Source organism: Cervus elaphus, chromosome 18, assembly GCF_910594005.1.
Source record: "Cervus elaphus chromosome 18, mCerEla1.1, whole genome shotgun sequence".
Classification (NCBI taxonomy): domain Eukaryota; kingdom Metazoa; phylum Chordata; class Mammalia; order Artiodactyla; family Cervidae; genus Cervus; species Cervus elaphus.
The window spans coordinates 68,809,755-68,828,559 of NC_057832.1; the positions used below are offsets into that span (position 1 = coordinate 68,809,755).

The 18,805-nt window shown below is 39.6% G+C and overlaps 1 protein-coding gene across 1 annotated transcript in view; it reads left to right on the forward strand.

Annotated features, from left to right (window-relative positions):
• Positions 1–18,805, forward strand: part of KIAA0895 (KIAA0895 ortholog) — a 54,649-nt gene that overhangs the window by 25,854 nt on the left and 9,990 nt on the right. Inside the window, exons 3-5 of the mRNA XM_043873021.1 lie at positions 8,299–8,442; positions 9,116–9,248; positions 9,821–10,126. Coding sequence (XP_043728956.1) covers positions 8,299–8,442; positions 9,116–9,248; positions 9,821–10,126 — 583 coding nt within the window. The remainder of the gene's footprint in view (positions 1–8,298; positions 8,443–9,115; positions 9,249–9,820; positions 10,127–18,805) is intronic.

Genomic DNA, 18,805 nt, shown 5'->3' on the forward strand with positions numbered 1-18,805 from the left:
AGCACTTGTCTCATGCATCCAACCTGGGCTGGTGATCTGTTTCACTATAGATAATATACATGTTTCGATGCTGTTCTCTCGAAACATCCCACCCTCGCCTTCTCCCACAGAGTCCAAAAGTCTGTTCTGTACATCTGTGTCTCTTTTTTCCGTTTTGCATATAGGGTTATCATTACCATCTTTCTAAATTCCATATATATGTGTTAGTATGCTGTAATGTTCTTTATCTTTCTGGCTTACTTCACTGTGTATAATGGGCTCCAGTTTCATCCATCTCACTAGAACTGATTCAAATGAATTCTTTTTAATGGCTGAGTAATATTCCATGGTGTATATGTACCACAGCTTCCTTATCCATTCGTCTCCAGCACCATTTCTTGAAACTCTTGGTCCTTCCCTCTTTCTCCCTTCTTTCCCCTTGGCAAGCCCAAGTCTGTTCTCTGTGAGTCTGTTTCTGTTTTATGGATAGGTTCATTTATGCTACATTTTAGATTCCACATATAAGTGATATCATATGCTATATGGGGCTTTCCACATGGCTCAGTGCTAAAGAACCTGTGACTGCCTGCAGTGCAGGAGACGTGGGTTCAGTCTCTGGGTCAGGAAGATCCCCTGGAAAAGGAAATGGCAACCCACTCCAGTATTCTTGCCTGAGAAATCCCATGGACAGAGGAGCCTGGCGGGCTATACCATGGGGCCACAGAGAGTCAGACATGACTTAGTGACTAAACCACTACCACCATATGCTATTTGTCTTTCTCTTTCTGACTTACTTCACTTAGTATGATAATTTCTAGTTGTTTCCGTGTTGCTACAAATGACATTATTCTTTGTTATGCCTCAGTAGTATTCCATCGTATATATGTACCACACCGTCTTTATCCACTCATCTGTTGATGGACATTTAGGCTGTTTCCATAGTTTGGCTATTGTGAGCCATGCTGCTGTGAACATAGGGGGGTGTGTATCTTTTTGTATTATAGTTTTGTCCAGTTATATTCCCAGGAGTGGGATTGCTGGGTCATGTGGTAATTCTGTTTCTAGTTTTCTGAGGAGCCTCCATACTTCTTTCCTTGGTGGCTGAACCAACATACATTCCCACCAACAGCATAGGAGGGTTCCCTCACACCCTCTCCAACATTTGTTGTTTGTAGACTTTTAAATGATGACCATTCTGACCAGTGTGAGGTGGTACCTCATTGTAGTTTTTATTTTACTTTTCTCTAATAATTAGTGATGTTGAGCATCTTTTTATGTGCCTGCTGGCCATCTGTATGTCTTCTCTGGAGAAATGTCTATTAAGGTCACCTGCCCATTTTTCGATTGGGTTTTTTGTTATTGAGTTGTATGAGATATTTATATATTTTAAGATTACAACCTTGTCTGTTGCATCATTTGCAAATTTTCTTTCATAAGTTATCTTTTCAGTTTTAAAAAAATGGTTTTCTTTACTGTGCAAAAGCTAAAGTTTGACTATGTCCCATTTGTTTATTTTTGCTTTTGTTTCAATTTCCTTGGGAGACTAACCTAAGACAATATCAGTATGATTTATGTCAGAGAATGTTTTGCCTAGCTTTTGTGTAATTAAAAGACGCTTACTCCTTGGAAAGAAAGTTGTGACCAACCTAGACAGCATATTAAAAAGCAGAGACATTACTTTGTCAACAAGGTCCGTCTAGTCAAGGCTATGGTTTTTCCAGTGGTCATGTAGGGTTGTGAGAGTTGGATTATAAAGAAGGCTGAGCGCCGAAGAATTGATGCTTTTGAACTGTGGTGTTGGAGAAGACTCTTGAGAGTCCCTTGGAGTGCAAGGAGATCCAACCAATCCATCCTAAAGGAGATCAGTCCTGGGTGTTCACTGGAGGGACTGATGTTGAAGCTGAAACTCCAATACTTTGGCCACCTGATGTGAAGAGCTGACTCCTTTGAAAAGACCTGAAGGCAGGAGGAGAAGGGGATGACAGAGGATGAGATGGTTGGATGGCATCACCGACTTAGTGGACATGGGTTTGGGTGGACTCCGGGAGTTGGTGATGGACAGAGAGGCCTGGCGTGATGTGGTTCATGGGGTCACAAAGAGTCAGACACGACTGAGCAACTGAACTGAACTGTGTGAAGTCCTTTCTATTTATGGTATCATATCATCTGCATATAGTGACAATTTTATCTTTTCCTTTCCAATTTGGATACCTTTCCTTCATTTTCTTGTCTGATTGTTGCTAGGACCTCCAATACAATGTTGAAGAGAAGTGGTGAGAGTGAGCATCCTTAACTTGTTCCAGATTTTAGTGAGAAGGCTTCTAACTTTTCACTGTTGAGTATTATATTATCTGTGGGTTTGTCATAAATGTCTTTTATTATGTTGAGATATGTTCCCTCTGTTCCTGCTTTGGTAAGAGTTTTTATTTTTATCATGGATGGATGTTGAATTTTGTTAAGTGCTTTTTCTACATCTGTTGAGATAGATGTGGTTTTTGACTTTTGTTAATGTGTGTAATGTGGTTGATTTTGTGTATGCTGAACCGTCCTTGTGAATTGAGGATGAATCCCACTTGGTCATGGTGTGTGATCTTTTCTTATATGTTGTTCGGATTTGGTTTGCTAATATTTTGTAGAGAAGTTTTGCATCTATATTCATTGAAGATACTGGCTTGTAATTTTCTTTTATGATGGTGTCTTTGTCTGGTCTTGGTTCAGGGTGATGGTAGCCTCATAGAACATCTTTGGGAATGTTCCCTCCACTTCATTCTTTTAAGAGTTTGAGAAGAACTGGTATTAGTTCTTCTTTGTATGATTGGTGGACTTCACCTGTGAAGTCATCGGGTCCTGGACTTTGATTTGTAGGAAGTTTTCTTTATGATTACAGATTCTATTTCACTTCTAGTGATCCATCTCTTCAAATTATCTTTTTCTTGATTCAGTTTTGGCAGGCTGTATGTTTCTGGAAAGTTGTCCATTTCTTCTAGGTTGTCAAATTTGTTGACATGTAATTGTTCATAGTATTCTTTTATGTTTTTTTTTTCTATTTCTGTAGTATCACTCAAGATTTCTCCTTTTTCATTTCTTATTTTGTTTGGGTACTCTCTCATTTCTTTTTGGTGAACCTGGCTAGAGGTTAATTTTGTCTACCTTTTTAAAGAACCAGCTCTTGTTTCTGTTGATTTTTTCTGTTGTTTTTAATATCTATTTTATTTCCTCCCTAATCTTTATTTTTTTTAATTTTATGTATTTTGGCTGTGCTGGGTCTTCATTGGCACTCAGGCTTTTCTCTGGTTATGGCAAGTGGGGCCTGCACTGTGCGTGGGCTTCTCGCTGTGGCTTCTTTTGTTGCAGAGCGCAGGCTTTGCAGACTATGGGCTTCAGGGGTTGAGGCGTGTGGGCTCAGCAGTTGCAGCTCCCAGGTTCTGGAGCACAGGCTCAATAGTTCTGATGCATGGGCTTAGCTCCAAGGCATGTGGGATCTTCTCAGACTAGGCATTGAACTCGCATCTCCTACACTGGCAGGAAGACTCTTCACCACTGAGCCACCAGGGAGTGTGAAGAAAGTGAAAGTGTCAGTTGCTCAGTCCTGTCAAGTTGCCCTGGTTTTCCAGTGCAAGGGCTATCTGAATGATAAGGATTTTCTAGGAAGGAGGGATTATCATCATCATCATTGTTATTAAAAGCTCATTATCCCCTCCCTTTAGAATTTTGAAAGAATGTGTTAGTCACTCAGTCGTGTCCAACTCTTTGTGACCTCATGGACTGTAGCCCACCAGGCTCCTCTGTCCATGAGATTCTCCAGGCAAGAATACTGGAGTGGGTTGCCATTCCTTTCTCCAGGGGATCTTCCTGACCCAGGGGACGAACCTGGGTATCCCGCATTGCAGACAGATTCTTTACTATCTGAGCCACCAGGGAAGCCCTCCCTAATCTTTATTATTTCCTTCCTTCTGCTGAATTTACGTTTTGTATGTTTGTCTTTTTCTTTTACGTGCCAGGTTAGGTTGTTTCCTTGAGAATTTTTCTTGTTTTTTGATGAAGGTCGGTTGTGCTTTTAAATTTTGTAAAAGTTGTTTTGATGGTGGTCCACTTCAGGGGGGCTTCTTGCAGAGATTCTGTTGGAAGGAGGTTGGTCAGTGAGCTGTGCAGTGGAGGCACCTTCTGTAAGAGGCCTGCAATAGCATTCCAGTCAAGGGAGAAGGACCGCAGCGGAACCGGTTACACAGGGATTGTTCACTCCTCCTTCCTATAGTGAGTATACTGAGTACACAGACGAGAAACACAGTCACTCAGTCATGTCCGACTCTCTGTGACCCCACGGACTGTAGTCCACCAGGCTCCTCTGTCCAGGGCACTTTCCAGGCAAGAATACTGGAGTGGGTTGCCATTTCCTACTTCAGGGGGATCTTCCCAACCCAGGGATCAAACCCACATCTCCAGTGTCACCTACATTTGCAGGCAGATTCTTTACCTGCTGAGCCACAGAATATATTAAAAGTACTGAATATTCAATATACTGAAGGGAAATGGGGGAGAAATGAGGAGGACTCAAATCACTGATTATGCCTTCCTTTCCCAGTGTAAGTTCTTTAGGCCCCAGACCAGGCCCTGCCTAGGGGAGGTGAAAGATCTTTAATTAGATATGTGATTTATGTTTTAAATTGGTTAAATTAACTTGAACCTTTTTTCTTTTAATACTTGAATGTTATTGGAAGTTAAAGAAATGGTGGAGATATATTTGAAGATAGGAAAGGGATATTCTGAATGGCAAATTGAAAGTGATGATTGGGGAATTCCCTGATGCTTGTTAGAATCTCCCACCAAATAATATTGGGAGATGTAGTTTTCTGATTGACTTAAATGATATTAATGGAGAAGAGAGATTTGACATGAAATTTATTGCCTCTTAAACGTATTAACCATGTGAAGGTGTGTGAAAGTTTGATTCTCAAAGTGGTATAGATATTGATTCTCTGAGCTCTAGGGGGAAAGGATGAACATTGTTTTTCCTGTTTTAAAAAATAAAAACTTGTGGTGAGGTGTGGATCAGAGGGTACCAAAATTCAGTTATAAACTTGGAATAAATCCTGGGTGTCTAAAATACAGCATAATAATTATAGGTAATAATAATATATTTTATACTTGAAATTTGCTAAGATCTTAGATGTTCCCACTGCATATGGGAGGTGATGGATTTGTAAATTAATTTGATTGTAGTATTCATTCCACAGTGTATGTGTGTGTGTATATATATATTGTCATCACATTATATACCTTAAATACATCATCGTGCAATTTTTATTTGTCACTCATACCTCAGGGAAGCTAGAAGAAATGATTTTTTCCTTTGCATATTGTAAACAATTTAAAAAAACTCCTGTAAAGTGCAAATAAACATCAGTGTAGCACATTACCCTTTCCCAAAGATGAACATCATATCAAGTAGCATTTGGGTGTATCCTTCCAGGCTTCTTTGTGCCTTTTAAAATTGCTTATTGCCTTTTCTTTTTTCCAAAGTTATCATACTTGTAAAATCTCTGTGGCCTGTAGGAGGTTGCATAATGAAGCAAAAGTTGTTGTCACACAAAAATACTCACTGATGAAGTAACTGATGAACACTGCTGACTTGTCTCTTAAAACTTGAATTTATTCACCTGTCCAACCACTGTCTCTCTATGTTGGAGTCTAATGCAAATGGATTGAGAAGCCAGTGAAGGATATTAGAAATCTGTGTGATCACTGACAAATGTGTCTAGGTTGGACCAGTTGAAAACTAATTAAAAAAAAAACTAGAGATGACAACAGGATGGGCACTTCAGTGAAGAAGGATTGAATATGACATATTAAGCTAAGCTTTTGGGACCATCTGTGTAGCTCCCGTGTAGGGTTGGTGCCATGCTGGTGCATGTAAGTCATGCAGCGAAAGAAATGATGTGCTGTTGTATGTCATTTTGATAGAAAAAGTACATCCCTTCTCCAAAAAAGCTCCCACTATTTTTATTCTTTCTTTGATGTATGTAATAGTTGATAGGAATAAGGTTTCCCCAGTGTTGTTAAACTGCCAATGTAATTTTTAAATCTTATATTTGTTAGGGTACTTTTTCAGGATAAATTTTCAATCAAATCTTTGTTCCCTATTATGAATATAAATGCATACTTACTATGAATGTAAATTCTTAGTAGCCTTCTATTAAGTTCCGTTTGTTGGTGATAACTAGGATCACCAGTATTTAAGTTTTTCTAAATTCTCTAGACTGGTTTATATCTGCTATAATAGTAACCAGATAATAACATTTTCCTACTGAGTAAGCATATGCTAGAAAAGCTAGTTTTTCCTAAATTAAGTAGATACTTTTTAAAACTTATAAGCACAAGTTATAATAAAAAATTTCTTTAGCTTTTTTTAGGTCTAAATGTAAGTCCAAAATAGAAGTACCACTTCTGTCTCTTATGGAATAAGGCAAAATTTCTCACTTTCTTCTAACTCTGGTATATTGATGACTAGTGACCTTTAGACCACTGTATGCAAATACCTTAGCTAATCTGCTAAAATGGGCTTTTAATTATGTGCTAATTTGTTCTTTTAATTATCCTGGTTATCAGATAAGTAAATTAGCCTCTGGGTTATTTGCTGTGTTCCCATTCTCTGAGACCCTTCTAGCTTTCTACTGTGCTCTTGAATCACCTGGGGAATGTTGTTGAAACGCAGATTCTGATTCAGTATGCGTGCATCTTGGAGGCAGGCAAAATTCTGAAGTTGAAACCAGTTTCCAGGACAATTCCAATGCTTCTGGCTTTTGGACCAAGGTTTTACCAGGTGGCACAGTGGTAAAGAATTCTGCCTGCTAGTGCAGGAGAAGTGGGTTCAATCCCTGGGTCTGGAAGATCCCCTGGAGTAGGAAATGGCAAGCCACTCTAGTATTCTTGCCTAGAAAATTCCAGGGACAGATGAGTTTGGCGGGCTTCAGTCCATGAGTTGCAAAGAGTCTGACACTACTGAGCATGCATGCTATAATATGAAATGCAAGGCTTTTCATAATAACAACTCTGGGAATAGAAGCCAGGCAGACCTGTTGAAGCCATTTCTTGTTATGATAACTTGATGATTCGTGCCTAGTTTATTAGTAATATGTATTTTCCAGTGGGGATATATATGTTTACTTATAACTTGTAGTGCCTGAACTTTACTGTAGTTTTTGTGTTAAGCCTGTCATCTACAGTGGTGATATTTATAAAGAATGATGATATACTGGTGATGATTACAATGATGATGTAATAATTGACATGTATTGACTACTTGTATCTGCCACTGTGCTTTACAGAGGTTGATAGTTTTTCTCAACAGAACCATGAAGTAGACATTATTGTAGTTATCCTCATTTACTAATGAGGAGGCTTAGGAATAAGTAACTTGCTCAGGGTCACACAGCCAGAAGGTGGCAGAGCCAGGATGTCAGCTCAGGTAGTGTGACTCTAGAGGCTGTACTTTTCATCTCTTTACTAGTCTGATGACAGCTAGAAATTTTAGACTTAATATAACAGATACCTGAATTTTCTAGCTTCTGTCACCATCCATATAAGATATATATGTGAATTTTCTAGATGTTTTTTCCAGAAGATCTTTCAATAGCATTTTCCATTCTTATGTTTACTTTTTTGGTGGCTTTCCCATAGATGCTGATCATCTGTGATTTTTTACCAGTTTTCTTAGTTTTAGTCTTTCTTTCTGTATATTTCTGTTTAGAGAAAAAGATCTCAACATTCATATTCTTTTCATGTGAAAGTTTATGAAGAATGAAAAGTAGATAGTACCCTGCCCTGAATGAAAGATAAAAAGTATTTTTAGTAATGCTGAGAATGTGTTTTCTGCCAAAGGAAAACATCAAGTTCTATAGGATCATCACAGAAGAATGGTTGATTCTTTTGTATGTTCTTAAAAATTGGAAATATTTTTTTTCTATCCAAGTGGTAATTACATACTAGCAATTAGTCTGGAGACATACCTTCTGAGTTCTGCAAAACCACCAGATGGTCTTAGAGAAGCCTAAGAGAAACGGAGAACTCAGCCTGTTAGATGTTGACATGTGCAGTGCTTGAGCCCCTTTATCCCATGCTAAGAAGTATGTACATAAGTGTTTTGTAAAAACGTGTGAATATGAGTGAAAATTCTTTAGGATTACAAAAATGTGTTACCTTAGCTACAATTTAATTTGTAAATCAGTAAACACAGAACAGGTCATGACAAGCATATAGCTCATTACTCACATCAGAGTAATTAGAGACAATTTACTTTCTTTATCTCTGTTTCTTTTACAGTCCATCAATATTATGGAACTGACTTTACAAAAGTATGGAAGTTATGAAAAATTTGAACAGGCCACTGGTGGTAGCCTGCTATCTAAAACGCGAATCTGGAGTCATGTTAGGAAGTACATGGTGAAAGAAGGCTGCATGGGTGAGGTATGAAATCATGAGTGAATATGATGAGTTGACTGAACATTGTGACTTTCAGTGAGTGCTACGTGGTTTTTTTTTTCTGCGGGTTTTGTTTTCCCAACATTATTTTACTCATTAAATAAGTCATCCAGATTTCTACTTAAATACAAGTTTAAGTTTTTGTTGCATTGAATTGTGTGTTCAGTTTTTTCTATTTTTCCTCTTATTACCATTTTTGTGTAGCTTGTGGGAGTATATGAATTGGTTTATGAAACTTATTAAGGAAGATATTTGCCACAGTGGCTTTTCTTATTAATGGCCAGTCCCTAGTGTTCAGTCTCAAAATAAGCTTTGACCTAGCAGTGACAAGGACTCTGGCTCCTGCACCTTCCTTTGCATCATTTCATCCCAGGGACTATATTTAAGAGCAGAGCAGAGGCACAATTTCAATTCTCTGTGCCTTCCTCTGCATAGCTGTCTACTTTTCTTTCAATCTAGTAAAGGTTCTTGAGTTCCCAAAAGCTCAAAATTCAAGGGTCAAAGTGATTGATTCTGCATTTCAGCTTCTTGGTTTCTTGGTATAAACAAAAGAAAAAGGTCTTAATTTATGGGTCTGTTATTGTCTGTGAAAACTTTCTCCCCCTGCCTTCTTTGTTTCGTCTTTGTGTGTGTGTGTATTTTAACTTGTGCTTCTTAGATTGTAGTTCATCTCACTGAGGACCTGCTTTCCCGAGCTTCCATGACAGTAGTAAATGGATGTCCGACGCTGACCATCAATGTTTCCACTGCACGAGAGCACTGGCTGGAAGGAATGCTGAGGCATGAAATAGGTAGGTGACCGCCCTTCTCCATTTATTCAGCTGTAATAACAAATTACCTCAAGCACCTGTTTTTTTATAAATTTTTTTTCTTAGTAATATTTGGCAACAAGTGATGAAATTGTTAGGTGTCACTTGAACTGAAAGTGAAAATATTAGTGTCTCATTTCAAATTAAATTTTTTAGGGTATTATGTAAATGGAGAGTCATTTAACTCCTCTGGATTTCAGTTCAGGCTTCCCTGGTGGCTCAGACGGTAACGCATCTGCCAGTTCACCCACCTTCAACTGAGGGAATGGAATTAAGTGACCTCTGAGATTCTTTAAAATATCAAGTCTATAATTCTTCTCTTAGAAAGAAAATAAATTGCCTTAAAAGTTATACCTCTTCTAATGAGAAATACAATCCTTCTGAAGGCAGTATACTCGGTTAAACCCAAAGGCATTAGGGTCAGGCCATTTTCTGCTTTGATTTGTTAGGTACACATCAATTTGGTTTTAGAACTGTTGGTAGAATTTTTTCTTGGAGACAAATTAAAATGAGAATGCACTTCTTGCTTTTCATGTGCCTTTTCTTCTCCATAGGCACACATTATTTTCGAGGTATTAACAACCTTCAGCAGCCATGGAACAGTTGGACTGGCCGTAAAAAGCTTGAACTAAAGCCAAACAACCCCACAGAGGAAGGATTGGCAAGTATTCACAGTGTCCTGTTTAGAAAAGACCCCTTTTTATGGAGGGCTGCCCTCCTCTACTACACTGTTTATCGCGCCAGCCAGATGTCTTTTTGTGAACTATTCAGAGATATTGGAAAGTTTGTCAAGGACCCCAATACGAGATGGGATTATTGTGTACGAGCAAAGAGGGGATGGACTGATACCTCTCAACCAGGTGAGTTTGCCTTAACTGTAGATTTTGTGATTTATTGGGTAACTGTCTATTAATTTTGGTCACATCCTGCTCTTCCCATCATTGAATCCACTCACCTTTGAAAAATTAAACCTTTGTTACTTGAGGTCAGTGCTGATTTTCCCAAACAACATTTTGTTAGCATTATTTTGCTCATCTCTTAAGAAAAATTTCAAACCTACAGAAATTGGGAAATAATGATGGACTGAACACTTACAATACCCTTCCTCTGGATTCACTAGTTGTTAACGTTTTTCCATTTTTGCTTTTTAGTATTATTGAGATACATAGTTTATCCATTTTAAATATACAGTTCAGTGGTGTTTGTAATGTTCATAGAGTTGTGCAGACAATACCACTGTCTAATTCCAGAACATTTCATCACCCCAAAAGAAACTTACCCTATTAGCAGGCATTCCCTATTCTCTTTCCCCATTGTTCCCAGTGATAAATAACCATTAATCTACTTCTATTAGTTTTGCCTGTTTTGGATGTTTCATGTAAGTGGAATCACATGTGATCCTTTGTGGCTGGTTTCTTTCACTTCGCGTATTTTTAAAGTTCATTCATATTGTAGCATGTATCACCAGTCCTTTTTATTGCTGAATAATGTCCCAGTGCATGCATATGCTGCATTTTATTTATTCTTTCACCAGTTAATGGGCATTTTGGTTGTTTCCACTTTTTGGCTATTATGAATATTTGTGTACAAGCTTATATTGCTAATTCTCCTGAGTGTATACTTAGGAGTGGAATTCGGGGCTTATAGGTAGCTCTGTGCCCAACCTTTTGAGGAACTGCCGGTGTTTCCAAAGTGCACCATTTTACTGTCCCACCACAGTGCATGAGGATTTCTATTACATCATGTCCTCCAAAACACCTACCATCTTCATGTTTTAATTACTATTATAGCCATCCTAGTGGGTATAAAGTGGTTAACTCGTGGTTTTTCTGGTGGCTAATGATACTCAGTATTTTGTCATGTGATTATCGACTATTCGTGTATTTTCTTTGGAGAACTGTTTAGACCATTTGCCCAGTTTTAATTGCTTTGTTTGTCTTTATTATTGAGGTAAGAGTTTTTTTGTATAGTATAGATACAAATCTCTTACCAAATAATGAAATATTTTCTCCTGTAGTATGTCTTTTCACTTTCTTGATGCTATTCTCTCTGACTTTGTTTTTAAAGTTGTTTTATTTTTTTAATGTGGGCCATTTTTTAAGTCTTTATTTAATTTGTTACAATATTGCATCTGTTTTTTTGTTTTTGGAGTTTTGGCAAGAGACACATGAGGGGTCTTAGCTACCTGCCCACGGATTGGGCCCACACTCCCTTCATTGAAAGATGAAGTCTTAACCACTGGACAAAAAGGGAAGTCCCCTCTTTGTGACTTTTTAAAAAATTATTTATTCATTGGTTTGTTTTGGCTACAACACCGGGTCATCCTTGTGGCTTTTCTCTAGTTGCAGCGAGTGAGGGCCCCTCTCTAGTTGTGGTGTGTGGGCTTCTCACTGGGGTGGCCTCTCTTGTTGTGGCACACAGGCTCTATGCACACTGGCTTCAGTAGTTGTGGCTCATGGGGATAGTTGTTCCATGGCATGTGGGATCTCCCCTGGACCAAGGATCGAATCCATGTTCTCTGCATTGGCAGGAAAATTCTTAACCACTGGACCACCAAGAGAAGTCCTCTCTATAAATTTTTAAAAGCAGATTGTACACTTGACATTTCATTCCTTAAGAACTTAAGTATGCATCTCCTGAGACTAAAAACATTCTCTTCTACTTAAAACAGTATCATTATCACACTTAAGAAAGTGAATTTTAATTCAGCAGTATCAACTCTTCCATATACCGTATTTAAATATTCCCAACTCTTCCAAAAATGTCTTTACAGGTGTTGAAAAAAATCTAGATCTAATCACTGTTCATGCATTACGTTTGGCAGCAATGTCTCTTTAACCTCTTATAATAGGGAGACATCTTGGACACTTTGCTTTTTGTTTCTTGTCATACTAATGTTTTTGGTTTTTTCTAATTTATTTTTTAAGATTTATTTTATATTGGAGTATACAGAGGAGCCTGGTGGGCTACAGCGCATTAGGGTCACAAAGAGCTGGATGTGACTGAATACCTGAGCACATACACACACACAGTTGATGAACAGTGTTGTGATGAACAGTGTTGTGTTAGTTGAATGTGTACAGTGAAGTTGTTCAGTTACACATATACATATATTTATTCTTTTCCAAGTGCATCACCCATTTAGGTTACTACAGAATTTTACCACAGTTCCCTTTTCTATACAGCAGGTCCTTACTGGTTATCTGTTTCAAATATAGCAGTGTGGACATGTTAATCCCAAACAACCAGTTTTTCCTTGCCCTCTACCGTTCTCCTTTGGTGACCATAAGTTTGTATCCTAAGTCTGTGATTGTTTCTGTTTTGCAAACAGATGCAAACTTGATTCGTATCATTTTTTTGATGTACTATATAAGCGATATCAGATCTTTGTCTTTCTCTGTCTTCACTAAGGATGATAATCTCCTGATCTATCCATATTGCTGCAGTTGGCTTCTTTTTAATGGCTGAGTGATATATACCATTGTATACATGTACATCTGCTTTATTCATTCCTCTGTCAGTAGACATATTGGTTTCTTCCATTATTATAAATAGCACTGCAGTGAACATTGGGGTACATGTATACTTTACCCATAGTTTCACCAGATATATGCCCCGGAGTGGCATTGCTGGATCATATGGTAGCTCTAGTTTTAATTTTTTTGAGGCATTTCCATAATGTCCTCCATAATTTATTTTTTGCTGTCAATTTACTTTTCTCAACATCCTCTTCAGTATTTATTGTTTATAGATTTTTTTAGTTCAGTTCAGCTCTTTTATTTTTTATATACAGGAAATCGCTCTAGATCCCATGTCTAGTAGATTTTTTATCATGACCATTTGCATTGGTGTGAGGTGATACCTGATGTAGTTTTGATTTGCATTTCTCTGATGATTAGCAGTATGGAGTGCCTTGTGGCCATCTGTGTGTTTTCTTTGGGGAAACGTCTGTTAAGGTCTTCTGCCCATTCTTAGATTGTGTTGTTTGTTTTGTTTTATATTGAACTGCGTGAACTCTTTGTATATTTTCAAGATTAATCTTCGCAAATATTTTCTCCTGTTGTGTGGGTTGTCTTTTGTTCATGGTTTCCTTACCTGTGCAAAAGCCTTTGAGAATAATTAGATCTTATTTGTTTCTTTCAATTTTCATTTTAATTTGGAGTAGATTTAACAATGTTCTGTTAGTTCAGATAGACAGTAAATTGATTCAGTTACATGTATCTCTTCTTTCTCAAATTCTCCCATTTCAGCTTTTAGAGACTATTGAGCGGAGTTCACAGTGCTATAGAGCAGGTCCTTCTTGGCTATCTGTTGTCAGTATCATAATGTATTATAAGTCTCTAACTCCCAATTTGTCCCTGCCCTCCATCTTTCCCCTTTGGTAATAACCCTAAGTTTGTTTTCTAAGTTTGTGAGTCTGTTTTTGTTTTGTAAATAATTTCATTTGTATCATTTTTTTTAGAGTCTGCATGTTAACAATTTCCGGTGATATTCGTCTTTCCCTGTTCGACTGACTTCACTTAGTATGAGAATCTCCAGGTCCATTCATATTGCTGCCAATGGCCTTCTTTCATTCTTTTCTATGGCTGAGTACTATTCCATTTGGCGTGTGTATCAGGTCTTCTTTACCCCTTATTCTATTGATGGAAAAATAGGTTTCTTCCATGTCAGTTACTGTAAACAGTGCTGAAAACACATTGGGCTGCCTGTATGTTCTGAACGGTGGCTTGAGGCAGACGTGCCAGGAGAGGGATTGCTGGAGCATGTGGTGTTTCCGTTTTTAGTTCTTAAGGAGCCTGCATGGTGTTCTCTTTTCTGGCTGTACCAGTTTACATGCCCAGCAATAGTTAGGGTTCAGTTTTTTCCATACCCACTCCAGCTTTTATTGTTCATAGATGTTTTGATGATAGCAGTTGTGACTGATGAGAGATGACATCTCATTGTAGTTTTGATTTGCATTCCTCTGGTAATTAGTGATGTTGAGCATATCCACATGCCTCTTAGTCCTGCATGTGTTCTCTGGAGAAATGTCTGTTGAGGTCTTCTGCCTGTGATTTGAATGCATTGTTTGCTTTTATTGATCCTGAACTGCACGAACTCTTTGTATATTTTAAAGATTAATCTCTTTTTGGTTGATCCTTTGCAGATCTTTTCTCCCATTGGGTAGGTGATCTTTCCTTTTGTTTTGGTTTCTTCAGGAGTGCAGAAGGTTTCATTTTATTTAGGTCCTATTTGTTTCTTTTAATTTTTATTTGAAGTATGGTTGATAAACAATGTTGTTAGTTCTAGATATGAAGCAAAATGGTTCCTTTATACATATGCATGTATCCATAGTTTCTCAGGTTTTCTCCCCCAGATTATTAGAGAATATTGGCACAATCGCTGTGCTATACAGGAGGTCCATCTTGGTTATCTGTTTTTAATAATGTAGGTTATATATGTCAATCCCAAACTCCTAATTTATCCTTGCCCTCCACCTTTACAATTCAGTAACCATATGTGGGTTTTCTAAGTCTGTGAATCTCTTTCTACTTCAATGAATTATGTCATCTCTATCAATCTTACTTAGATTCTGCATGTAAGCAACTTCAGATGATAGTTCTCTTTCTCTGTTTGACTTACTTCACTTAGTATGACAATCTTCACGTCCATTCAAGTTGGTGCCAGTGGTATTATTTCATCCTTTTCAATGCCTGAATAAGATTCCTTTGGAAATATGTACAGCATCTTCCTTATACCTTCTCTGTCAGTGGATATTTAGGTTACTTCCATGTAAGGCATGGATCATAAGAGTTGGACACGACTTAGGAACTAAACAACAATGAAAACTTAACGCTTGTCATTGTAAAGAGCACTATGATCAACACTTGGCTACCATTATCATTTTAGACCAGGGTTTCTGCCAGATATTTGCCAAGGAGTGAGATTGATGGATCCATAGGGTGCCCCTATTTTTAGTATTCAAGTAACCTCCATTTGTTTCTGCAGAGTGGCTGCTTCAGGATTCCATTGCTTTTAACAGGGTAGGAGGGTTCCTTTTTCTCAGTGTCCCTCTCCAGCTTTTATTCTTTGAAGACTCTATGGTGGTGGCCATTCTGAGTACTGCCAAGGGATATATCTAGTTGTCCTTTTGATCTACAATTCTCCAATAGCAACCCAAATAGAGCATATTATCTTCTGCCAATTTTGTGTTTAAAACTGCGAGATGAACATATACCTCTTGAAATTGGCTATGTAAGTCTGCTTTCTTATAAATTACATTTCTCAACTACCCCAGCACATGTGTTGAGGGCAGGTATCTTTCACCAGCTCCCAATCTTTCTGAATATGACGTGCTCTTTTGTGCCTTTTTAAAGGTGTAGTTATAAGAAACAGCCACATGGCGTCAGGCTTTATTGATGCCCAAGTCTGTGACTCAAGAAACTAGAGCCTTCTGAAACTTACTTTTCCTGGGTCATAAGTGAGAGTAGAGATACCCTGGAGAAGGGCAGTGTAACCCGCTCCAGTATGCTTGCCTGGAGAATCCCAAGGACAGAGGAGCTTAGCGGGCTAGAGTCCATGAGGTCGCAAGGACTCGGACGCTGCTGAGGCCACATAGAACCCAACCGAATGAGGATGCAGTGTGACGCCACTCAGCCCAGGCGTCCTCTGCCTGCCTTCCCTTTAACTTCTTCAGCCGTAGCACATCCAAACTGCTCCAGGAGCTCTGCCGCGATGCTGTGGTGCATACCTGGGGTGGCTCTAAGGAAGGAGGCTAGAGATAGAGAAGCCACCTCCAGGAGACGTGGGACAAGGGGACTTTTCAAAGCTTTTCCAGTCCACAGAGTCTACCTTGCTTGCGGCACTAGGCACCTTTGGCTGTGGGACGTGCCTGCTGGATCTGGAGATTGTGCTCCCATCCAAAGGGAACAGGCACTACACGTCCAAGGCAAGCTCACTTGCTGGCACAGCCTTCCCAGATCCTTCAGCCCTCTGCCAGCCCTGGCTTGGGACAAAGGCCTGCTCTCACCGTGTGGATGCCGTGGAAGAGGGCAGGCAGTGTCTTTTTAATCTTAAGTTTTTGTTGATACTGTAGTATAAATGATTCACAGTGTCGCACTGCTTTTAACTGTGCACACACGTGGCTCAGTATCAGAAAGATAGAGATCAGCTCTTCCTAGGCTTCTTATCCCCTCGAGTTGGCAGTGTTTTTCCATCCTGTTCCCTGTGCTGTACACAGGGTCCTTTGTATTGATCTGTTTCAAATGTGTAAACAGGTACCTGTTAATTCCAATGACTTAATGGAATCCCTTGCTCCTGCACCTTCTCTTTTTGGGCATCACATGGATTTTTTTCTTTGTGAGCCTCTTATGTACTCTCAAGCTCTTTTTTTTTTTTTTTTTGGCTAAATCTTAGTTTTCACCTATAAGTGTTATCATAGAATATGTCTTTCTCTGATTTGTTCACACAGTATATGTTCTGCAGGTCCAGCCATATGTCCCCAAATGGAATTATTCCATTGTTTTTTCAGGAGTAGTAGTATTCCTTTGTGTGTTTGTACCTAAGCTTCTATATCCCTCCCTCTAGTGATTAACATTTTTGTTGCTTTTCCATCCGGGCTGTTTTAAACTGTGCGGCAGTCAAGCGTGGGGCACATGTATCTTTATGCATGGTGGTTTTGTCCCTTACCATCCAGGAGTACAATTGCTCAATTATCAGGTGACTATATTTCTTTCCCTGAGAAACCTCCATCCTGTTCTGCTGATGTCTGTTAGCAGTCTCCATTTCCTGACACATTGTATGAGCGTTCTTTTTTGTGCAGGCCCCTCTCCATCACCTATCATGTGTAGTCGTTCAGTGATGGGAATTTTGTTGACAGTAAGGGAATACACTTCTTTTGATTTGCAGTTTTCTGGTAAGGAGCAATATGGTGTGTGTTTTCCTGGGAAACTTTTTTTGTGTATAAGAGGGTGTGATGAAAATACACCTCTTGAAATTGGCTTCTTGGAAGCCTGCCCTCCTATGAATTCCGTTCTCATACCTGCGCCGGGACATTTCTGGATGGCAGGTGTGCTTTCCTGCCTCACGGTCCTTGCATACATGGTGTACTCCTCAGTGCCTGTTTTACGGGTGCAGTTATGAGAAGTGGCCACCGGGGCAGGCTTTCCTCAGACGCAGGCATCCAGAGTCATTCTGCAAGGTGTCACCCCGGGTTGTGAACGAGTGGAATATGGGGCAAAACGCAGAGCCCAGGGCTTCTCTTGTGTGTCTTTCTTCTCCCTTCTGCTGCCCCGGGTGAAGCCAAACCCGCGAAGATGCCCGAGCATGTTGGTGCGAGCCGCACTTGGGGCAGCTCTAAGGAAGGAGGCTCGAGATAGGGAAGCCGTCAGCAGAAGAGGAGGAGACCGGGCGGATTTTCAGAGCTCTTCCAGTCCGCGGAGTCCACCTGCCTTGGTGGGCACTGGGCAGAAATAGGCTGTGGGATGTGCCTGCTGGATCTGGAGATTGTGGTCCCATTCAAAGAGGACCAGGAACTACAGCTCCAAGCAAGGTCATTTGCTGGCACAGCCTTCCCATCTCCTTCAGCCCTCTGCCAGCCCTGCCTTCAGACACAAGCCTGTTCTGACCAAGTTGGCTGTGTATCCACCGGGACCATGAACATCCTGTGGAAGAGGGTAGGCATGGTTTTTTTATTATTTAATTTTTAGTTTATATTGAAGTATAGCTGATTTACAGTGTCATGTTTATTTTCTCTGTGCACCCACGTGATTTAGATTCAGATAGATAGAGATCTACTCTTTTTAGGCTTCTTTTCCACAGATTTGTTAGGCTTTAGTTCCCTGTGCCGTGTACTAGGTCCTCTTTGAGGATATATTTCACATCTGTGACTGGGTACCTGTTAATCCCAATGACCTAATGGAATGCCCTGCTCCTGCATCTTCTCCTTTGGGGCACCATATGGTGTTTTTTTTCCTCTGTAGTATCTCTTGTTTTCAAAGCTGCTCTTGTCTTCATAAATCTGAATTTTCACCTGTAAGTGTTACCTTACAGTATCTTTTCCTCATCTGGTTGCGTTCACACAGTATAATGTTCTGCTGGTCCAGCCATGTGTCCCCAAATGGCATTATTCCATTTCTTATTTGGGAGGAGTAATATTCCTTTGTGTGTTTGTACCTAAGCTTCTATGTCCCTGCCTCTCATGATGGACATTTCTGTTGCTTTTCTGTTCTGGCTGCTGTAAACTGTGCCGCAGTCAAGAGTGTGGTGTGTGCGTCTTTATGCACTGGGATTTTGTCCTTTTACTAGCCAGGGGTGCAGTTGATTGATTATCAGGTGACTCTATATTTCTTTCCCTGAGAAACCTCCGTCCTGTTCTGCTGATGTCTGTTAGCAGTATCCATTCCCCACCACATCGTAGGAGGGGCCTGTTTGTCCAGGTCCCTCTCTGGCATCAATCATGTGTAATCATCTGGTGACGGCCATTCTGTTGACTGCCAGGGGATCCAGGTCTTTGTCCTTTTGATTTGCAGTCCTCCACTAAGGAGTGACACGTGTGTATT